The sequence below is a fragment of the Cupressus sempervirens genome, chromosome 11 (genome assembly GCF_028749045.1).
Source record: "Cupressus sempervirens isolate cs-2001-9-10 chromosome 11, ASM2874904v1, whole genome shotgun sequence".
Classification (NCBI taxonomy): domain Eukaryota; kingdom Viridiplantae; phylum Streptophyta; class Pinopsida; order Cupressales; family Cupressaceae; genus Cupressus; species Cupressus sempervirens.
Window position 1 is genome coordinate 223,120,515 of NC_143128.1, and position 10,389 is coordinate 223,130,903.

Genomic DNA, 10,389 nt, shown 5'->3' on the forward strand with positions numbered 1-10,389 from the left:
AATGGTCATAAAATTAGGAAAAAAAGAGGTGATCTTTAAAACCCTAATTTTAGAAAAAGCTAGGAAGGATGTAGAAAGAAATGATGATTTCAATTAAAGACAATAGATCTAGAAAGTAATTACTGAAATAAAAAGGAAAAATAAAATAATAACCTAAAAAAATCAATGGAAAATTGGAGATAGATTTCTGCCCTCTATATTGTTCTCAACAACGAATATACCTAGTCATGGACATGTAACTACAAAATCTACTAAAGTCACAAAAATTATTTAGCTCCATGAAAGTGATGACTTTTCAAGATGGGGAAGAAATGAATCCCATTATGAGATTTTAACATATGTGTCTTAGTCCTTTTATTCCCATTCATAAAACTGATATGTTGTCTTTGATATTTGACAAATAGGGTATTCTGATCTATACTTTATTCTACTTTCCAAAACATGCAGCCTATAAGAAAAAATATGTTTTTTTTTTTATTAGTGGGGTTTGTTTCTTGGTCAAACCCTAGTTTATAGTTTAATCTTGAAATTTAAATTTAAATTGAAACAATAATTGTAAAAATGTCAATATAAAGAAAATGAACAAATTTATCTTACAAGAGTAGGATTTCTCAATCAAATGTAATGAACTCATATTACCATGTTGATTATGTGAAGATTATGTCAAGATGATGTGTATATTCTCTTGATTCAAATCAAATGTAGAAGACAGATGGATGTTGAATCCCAGGCTAGATGACAAGCTCCAGTATCCCTATTACTAATAGAGGAATATGATATTATAAAGATCAGCCAAAAAAAAAAGTTTTCATCTATAAATCCCAAGGTGCACCAATCTGACTCTATTATCTTAGAGATTCTTTTGAAGGAAATGTTACCAAAGAATTTTTTTTTTAATATTTTAGCTTGGAATGAATCGATTTCAGCTTGCTAACTAGTCTAAACACTGCAGTTTGTTGAAAATTGACAAGCCACCAATTGGAAAGAAGGGTTTTAAAATCTTGGTAGTCAAGGAAAACTTAACATCAAATCTGAATGGAAGGATATTTTATGATCTGATGGATTCCAAATTATGGAGGATAATTGAATCTTATGTGAGAAGATAACAATTATCTTATATATATGAAACAAGTTATAGAAATGAAACAAAGGTATACTCTAATGTCCATAAGATGGTTACCAATTCACATATTTGGCCAAGAAAACTTAGTAACCATTGCATCTAATTCCAAAAGTTATTTGTTGGATTAAATATCTTGAAATATTGCATAGATCCTTAAAACTCAAGAAATTCACGATCACCATTTCTAGAAGAAAAAAGGGGAGAGTTAAGGTCCTCGGTTTACAATCAAATCAATGATGCAGCCAAAATTCCTCAAATAATTAATAGAAACACAAGAGAGGAAGAACACAAAAATAAATATTAGAACTCCAAAATATTCTTAATTCATCTTCCCAATTCTCTTCCTCCTACAATGAGAGATTAAAATTTTAAATACAAATAAAAAATTATCATTTTTGGCAATTTTTTCATAAAACTATTTTTTACCATTTTTGGTAATTTTGAAAACAACTCAAAAAAAGTTGATTTTTTTTTTTGTGAAGCTTCCCAAAACTGAGGTAAGATGAACTACTAACTAACGTTCAAAATTGGAAGTAATATTTCGAGGTTATTAATAAAAACCAACTTTATAAAAACTAAGAAAAACATTAAAAGCTTTGAAAAACTACTTAAAGCTCCTACATCATTCTCCTCTGGTTAAAAGAACGTAGCTCCTGCAAGTTGTTTTTTGAATGTGTATAGTTTCTTTTCTAGAACTTTTCCTTCCATTGTATCAAACATTAATTTTATTGACTCAGAGTAATGCAAGTTTATTCCTTCTTCCTGGTCTTCCAATTTTTTGACATTTTATCATTCATCTTCGCATCTGTCACTGGATCCCTCTTCTTCTTATTTTTCTTAATCCATATTCTACTCAACATCTTCTTGACCTTTAAAAACCAAAATTCCATTTCTTTTGTATAAACCTTTATAGCATAATCATTTATGTCTTCAACATATAATATATCAACATATTCTCTATTACCACAATTTTCATAATATCCTTGAAAATATATATTCCACATTAAAAAATAAAATTAAAACATCGTCATTAGAAACCTTCTTATAAACGTGCACTTCCACTTTCTCATTCTAAAGATAAGATTCAAATACTTGAGAATGATAGGAAGACTCTTCTATGACTATGTTTAGCATGTCTTCTTGAGTGCTTGATGTTGAAACAATTAAAGGTATACTTTCCATTTCATTTTCTACCTCTTCCTCATACAATATTTTATTTTTCCTTTCCTGCATTTTCCTCTTCTGAAAAATCTTTTTAACATACCATGTGATCTTCTTCTTGACTGGCAGGTACCATTTTTGCATTTCTAATTCGATTAGTTTTCTTAATTGTTGCCAACTTTCTTGTAATTTTCTTAGAATTTCTTTCAACTCTAATCACCTCATCTCTTCCTCCTTCCTCTTCCTCTCTTTCTCTTTTATTTCATTTATTCTCCCTCTTATGCAAATAATTCATCAAGAAATATAGTTCTTCAAATGAGTCTATTAATCTTGCTTCTACTTTTCCTTTGCCTCAATCTAGGTATTTTATCTTCTCTAGCCAGTCTTCAGGAAACTAGTTCCTCTTCCCAACCTCCATAAACATAAACTCAAAACCACACAACCAAAAAGATCTCCTTTCCCCAGACCTTCTGGGCTCTAATACTAGATGATGTAGCCAATATTCCTCAAATAATTAACATAACCATAATAGAGAAAAAATTAAGAAAATATTTTCAAAATTCCATGTATTTTAGTGAAAAGCTCAATGGTACAAGGAAAAATTACTCCACCTATGATCTGGAATTCTTCTATGCAAAATTACTTTTTGTATTGGGTCTTCCACACACTTGTCAAGAATTTGTTCGCTTATATGGTCTACCAAAACCATTACTTCTTACCATGATACCAAGTTCTTGAGTCATTTTTGGAGGACTTTATGGAAAAAATTGGGAACAAAGATACAATTTAGTAGTGCCTACCACCCTCAAACCAATCGATAAATGGAGGTAGTCAATCAGAGTTTGGGGAATCTGTTATGATGCGTTGTTGGTGAGAAGCCAAATAGTGGGACTTGGCATTACCCCAAGTAGAATTTTCTTATAATAGTTTTGTTAATATGTCAATAGGGAAATCTCCTTTCCAATTTTTTTATGGTAGAAATCCTTCAAGTGTTCTAGATCTCATGCCTTTACCATTGGGTGATAGGATTAGTGATGATGGAGTGGCCTTTGCTAAACACCTTCAATAACTCCAACAAGATGTCCAACACAAGTTACAACTCAACAATGATAGCTACAAGATTCTTGCAGATGCTACTAGAAGACACCAAACATTTACTAAAGGTGAGTTGGTCATGGTTTACTTACATTGTGAGTGGTTTCCTACTAGCACATATCACAAACTCAAAATACAAAAGATTGGGCCTTACAGAATCCTTAAGAAAATTAATGATAATGCTTATGAAGTTAGCTTACTTGATAATCTAGACATCTCTCATGGTTTAATGTTGCTGATTGGTATAAATTTCATGGAAATGTTCTAGAGGTAGCTGATGGATAGGAAGTTGAGTGGCAACATCACCTTCCAAATGAGAAATAAGATACCATTTCCCAAATTCTTGTCAAACAATCTACTTCCACAAGGCACGGTCAATACAACCACTATTTAGTACAATTGTATGGCTTGCCAGACACTGGAAACACATGGTTATCTGAGCGGGCAGTGCTAGAGTTAGATCCTTCCAAGTTGCACCACTTCACCAACAGTCACTTGTAGGAGCAACATTTTTATCCATAGGCAGAGTTATCTTCTGTGCAAGAACTAAAATCCTTCTTTGATACCAAATGCTGTAGCCAAAATTCCTCAAATAATTAATAGAAACATAAGAGAGAAAAAACACAAAAATAAATATTAGAACTCCAAATTATTCTTTATTCATCTTCAATTTTAAATACAAATCCAAAATTACCATTTTTGGCAACTTTTTCATATAACTATTTTTATCATTTTTGGTAGTTTTTAAAACAACTCAAAAAAAGTATATTTTTTTTCGTGAAGCTTCCTAAAACTGAGATAAGATGAACTGCCAACTAACATTCAAAATTGAAAGTAATATTTTGAGGTTATTAATAAAAACCAATTCTAAAAATTAAGAAAAATATTAAAAGCTTTAAAAAACTACTAAAAGCTCCTACTTAGAAAGCCACTAAAAGCTCTTGCATCAATCAACATCCATAAAAGAGGCAAAGTCTAAAATATGATTCTGATATCTCTCTTCTTTGAGTTGTGTACTATTATGAGCATAAATTTTATAGTAATCATAATGGAGAAGCCCAAAAAAAGCCATCAAAGGAGATGTGAATAACATTTTAAGAATCAAAATAACATTTTTAGAATGGGAATAAAGAAAACCAACCAAGTTATAAAGTTGTCAAAGAAAAATAAAATATTAGAATTTCCATTAACTCCAATAGTCCTATAATTAGCTAATGGATATATGCAGTTAATTATTTTGGATAGATGTAGTTAACTAAAATAATTTTATGGGAGAATTTTCCCCCTCTTATATTTTGAGAGAGATTAAACATCCTTTTAGTTTGTGGGAGCAAGACTACTCTAGAGTACTTTGGTCACCATTCCCCACATACCAAGTTGTCATAGACTCATGTATATCATTTTTTAATTTGATATCTATTTTGTTTATATTGCCTACATAAACAAACTTGCAAAATTTTAAATATAAGGCTAGAAAAAGGGACTCCATATCTTTGAAAAGAAGAAGGGGGGCAATGGTACTCAAAGTACTAGTACTAGATCTATAAGGAGAAGAGAGGGGGAAGAGAAGAATGAGGGATGCATATTCATCTAGAGAGGATGTAGGGGAAAGCAAAAAATAACCAAAAGGGGCTAGATAAAAATGATGAAGAGAGGAAGCAATTAGAGGACTTTCCACCACCATTACAAGCCAAATTTTTCTAGTGCTTTAAAAAGAACACCTTTCCTAAAATTACAAAAAGTTAGGGGGAAAGTCAATTTATGGTGCTTGAAGGAGGGACTAGAGTCTGTAGCAATTCATTTACCATTATCAACAACCTTACCATAGTAAGAATTGTGATGTCCCATTGATGAACAAACCTAGTGATAAAGTGCCATGTTATCAAATTCTTGTTTTTTGTGTCTAGGAGCCCAAATATGGCTTAAGGTTAACAAAATTTATAAGAAATGATAAAGGAACCACCAAAACACAAAAATAGGTAATACTAAATCTACTTTTGTTTTTGGTGATAGCTCCACAACCAAGAGTTCTCCAAATTAAGAACTATAACTACCTTTCCTCACTTTTTCATCCAACAATTAGAGAGGGAGTTCATGAAGGAAAACACAAGTCTGAAAAACTTCAAGAAAATGTAACACAAGGTCAAACCCTGACCTCCATTTACAAAGTTACATAGCTTACTTAACAGTAAACAAAGATGGTGCAACAAATATTTGGACACAATCTTCTATCAAAGTGAAAGAAAAATTAAAAAACCTTTAGCAAGGGAAGATGCAGAGATTGATCATTTCAAAGCCTAAGATGTGAAGACACATTTTTACCAAGAACAATGTTGGGGTGATAACCTCCAAATTTACCTACAAATGACCTTTGCATTTTGGCAATGGGCCAATCAAGGGAAGGGTCAAGGATGTTGATACATGTATTAGTGTTCCCCTTGTCTACTGAAATCCCACCTTTCAAGGGTTCCTAGGCCTTTTTAATAAAAGATAGTTCAAAGCCCCTTTAGAATTGACATGCTTAAAAGTTAGAGACATATGACCCATGTAACCTAAAACCACATCCCATTCACTATAAAAAATCATCATCGCAATCAATAGTCCCAAATGTTTTTGGGAAATGGTAAGGGTTGAAGATGCACTTCTTCAAAGACATAATGACATGAGCGTGCATACCGAACTGAACACCATCCCAATTCTTGTAGCATGTATCTTGAAGTACCTATTCTCTATTTCCTTGATTCAAAAACTTTCACATTCACCGCTGCTTGCAAAACTTCTCATTTATTCGTGGCTATTAAAGAAAAAAGAAAACCTCGTATATTACATCTAAAATATAAGGTTCAGCTGAAAATAATTGTAAATGTATAATTGTAAATCATAATAAATTTATCATAAGTTCCCTTGTAGTATTGCATTTGTAAACCATACAAATTAATCATAAATTCCTTGTATAATTGGACTGAAATAGAAAATATCATGAACCAAATTTGTATTAGTTGAAGAACATCTATAACACTTCTAAAACTAACATACATTCTCATTAGTCCTTGTTTATCATTTGGCTCTCCCTTGCAATAGGTCTAATTTTCAAATAGACAATTGAGAAAAGGTTAACAAGATTTAGCAATTATAGAATTACGCCTGCTCTCCACGTTATAAAGAATTTGTATTGTTTATCACGCAAGCCTTGATTAATCATATTTCATAGTTTTTAGGCCGTCCACCAAGTCAAATGAGCGATCATTTCTTCAAAATGGTGGCATTTGACCACTCGCCTGGATCATTTCTTCAAAATGGTGGCAATTGACCACTCACCTGCCTTGCCACATCTTTACGTAATTCTCAATTTTATCTTTTAGATGCAAAAACATCATATACTTGCCAAAATTCTAAAACGTAATCACATATGTAAAATAAAATTCTAAAACGTAATTACATATGTAATATAATCCATCTTGTGCCATTTATAATAAATTGATTTTACATAATTCAAAGATTTCTTTTACATAAAAAGATTACTTGTTCTTTTATACAAACAATGTTGAGAGAAAATTGAACGAGACGTGACTCCTGCCCTTTTGCATTCACGTGTAACTTTAATCTCCATTTTGTATTGCGTATATTCTGCAATTATTGCATATTGAAGATCACATTCTGTAGGACATTTTGTCAAACAATTCTCATACCCTTTATATTCCTAAAAAGGTCTCAGTTAATACAACTACACCTAGACTAAAGCAGAAAGTGGGACAACAATGGAGATAGTCAATAAACCCCCCATTTCTTATTTCAATATAATACAAAATTGGCAATTCAGAATTGCATCACTAGAAAACAGGACCGCTTAAACATCTAGAAAACTACACAAAAATAAATACTATATAAGTATTTGGGCTAGATTGATAAACACTAGTTTCTCGGTCCAAATTGATAAACACTTATTTCTACAAAAGAATCTATTGTCAAACGCCTTCAAATATGCCAGGGAACTCAACCTTTGATGAAACGCTAACAATTTAGACAACTATAGCAAATCACAAACTCCGATCCAACTCCAATTAGAAGGATTGCTAGCTATGAATTTTGTATTCCGAGCTGTTCTATTCAAAACAAGCTGATTTAATTGATCTCAGTGTATGAGAAAGAGTAATTGTTCGAAATATAAATAACATTTGAGAAAATTGAACCATTTGACGGCATCATCACAAATCAGCGTGGAGAGATAGTTCTAAAGTAGATTTCTTTTTTGTCATGATCAAAATTTAAATCCATTGCAATCAGCAAAGAATTTCATGAAGAAGCTTATATCTCTTCTTTAATTTTCTGTCCATGCCGTCTCCTAAATCAGATATTTTCTTCTTATCCATCAAATTGCTTGTCCGTCCATCAATCTGACCACAATTTCTTTTTCTCAAATTCCTCTTGCCATTGCTATTGTGGGTTATGCTCGTACACTTTTTAAACCCTGCAGAATTTCTAACACTTTCCACAGAATTTCTAATATGAAATTCCTCTTGAATAGCGAAACACCAGTCCCACACTTCACTCATGCTCTCAAAGAATGCTCTGCTGCAATATCTGCCCAACAAAGAAAAAATCAATTAACGAATCCACCAATGAATTCTTATTTGTAAATTGAAAACATCCGAAGCTATATATGGAGAGTGATTATTAACATACTGATGCTGGAAACGAATTAAACATTTTGAGCACTGGAATAGAGAGATCTGGAAGCCCACATCTCCACACATACTGCACTCCATTGTTGTTTCTTCTTTTTCTTCTATGAATGAGATTTTAATACTGCAATATAGAATCTAAAAGAAGGGGAAAATGGTGAGAAATTGCATTACCAAATAGAATAATTGTATTTCATTAAGAAAGAGAGGAATGCGTGGAAGTAACGTTTGGGTGGAATTAACATCGTAAAGACTGTCTTTCCACACGCTACCAGCATATGTTGACTTGACTCGGAATGTTGACAATGTATATTTTCGAACTTATATTATAATGGCGAGTGGATAACTAGTCCCTTCTCATTTTGTTTTTTTGTTTCGAGTAGCGTGGAACCCTTTATATAATGTGAAAATAAACGTCACTTTGCCTAATCTAGTTATTTTAATATTAATAAAAATCGTTTATAGAAAAATATTAATTAGAATTACAATCAAATTATTAAAAAATAACTAACAAATTATGTTAAGGATATTCTTATGTTCATTCAAATAATTTATTGTTATTTTAAATCAATTGTAACATGAATGTTCCCACTCAATATAATTGAGAATAAAATAAGGGGGGATGAAAAATGTATCATTTTGATTTACTTGACCTCATAATTGTATAATATCAAAGATGGTGTTTCTTTTCGAACTACAAATTTTCTATATATATTTTTATTTGTGAGTGAAATTCATTAAATGTGGAAAAGAAAATTTGACTAGAATAAAATGGATGATTAGCCATGTCTAGAGTGGAAAAGAAAGTCATAGGCCCCATTATAAAAGTATTTTTTGACCTATAAATAATTTTAACTATTATGTAGAAGCATTTATGGATCTCGTATAGATAATTTACAATAGCTTATAGACATCTCTAAGCTACCATAGACCATTTAAAGATAAAATATACCAAAAATAAGTACTTAGTTGGTATAAAATTAAAATATAAGAATTAACTAATATATACATTGTTTATGTGATAATTAACAGAATTAATGCATTATTATTAGAAGATTTAATTCCCAAGCTTCCTCACCTACAACATAAATCATATTGTATATCTATAAAAGTAATAAAAAATTTCTATAAATGAGATTGTGTTTCCTATATATTACATATTTTTGTGGCAGGAAAATATTTAAATTAAAGCCTAGTTATTTCTAAACATGATATAATTTAAGTACACTGTAGGGGGAAATATGAGTCAAGGAACTTAACCATATATTCATCAAACAACAACACACACCTCAAAAGGATTGAGTCCAAGGAAAAATATTCTTTCAAAAAAACCTTTGATGGTGCCAAATATTAAAACGTTAATGCAATCCAATAAATAAAGGAGCATCAACTCAAGCTAAGATGTAACAATTTTGAAGTTAGGAAAAAAATGACATTTTCTCTTGAGATTTAAACTAATAACTTCTAAATCTAAACAAGATATGAAATGTAAAGTAGAAAAGTTCTTAAAGGAAATGTTGAATTAATAAATCAAGATAAAGGTACTTATCTTGAGATTTTGAACCTTGATTTTTGTGTGTTTTGTTGCTACTAGGAGTGAAAAGAAATGGATTTGGGCCTCCAACTCAGAGTTGAAAAAAACCCAAATATACTTTGGCAATCTATCAAAGAAGAAATTGATCTTCAAGGGGAAAATGGAGTATCAAGGGTGTTGTATGCCTCTGATGGAAAATGTACAACACTAATTCAAATTTTACAGTTCTATCACATGATTGAAAAGGCACTCCGGTCGGCAATTAATTTTCCTTTTTGATTCACTGATATCTAAATTGTGGCACGATAGGTGGTATGTAGGGGATTTTCTTAGTCAAACATTGTATTGGTGATTTCTACCTCCTTGGATAGCCAATTTGAAATGTAATGTCTGTTGAGGCTTGTGTATAAGATTTGATTGTGCAAATGCCCCCAAGGCTAAAGTGGTCTAAGCTTAATCATGATCCAATTTTACTAATCCATGACTAAATCTTAAATTCTTAAATGGAATGTAAAGAGGGAGATGAAGAACTTTCTCGCATTGAAGGATGTTTTCAAGCCTCCTTCCTTCCACCTTGCAAATATGCTAACGTGAATTGGGATGTCCATAATGACTTGTCCACATAAGAAATGCTTGCTTGATCTTGCTAGAGGATAAGTATTCTTTCTTGCTTGATAGTCCACACCAATATGATATGCCAAATGAAGAAATTTAGTGTATTTATATTAAATTTGGGTTAATTTGCAATTGTGGGATGAACAAACTCAAAGACATAATTCTAGACTAAACCCTAA

The 10,389-nt window shown here is 31.4% G+C and overlaps 1 protein-coding gene across 1 annotated transcript; it reads right to left on the reverse strand.

The window, feature by feature from the left end:
• Window positions 1-7,046: 7,046 nt before the first annotated feature.
• Window positions 7,047-8,215, reverse strand: LOC149528969 (uncharacterized). Its single transcript, XM_089810804.1, has 2 exons — window positions 8,063-8,215; window positions 7,047-7,960 (listed from the first exon to the last, which is right to left on the reverse strand). Exons 1-2 carry the CDS (start codon window positions 8,143-8,145, stop codon window positions 7,660-7,662), a joined length of 384 nt encoding a protein of 127 aa, XP_089666930.1. The 5' UTR covers window positions 8,146-8,215; the 3' UTR covers window positions 7,047-7,659.
• Window positions 8,216-10,389: the final 2,174 nt, after the last annotated feature.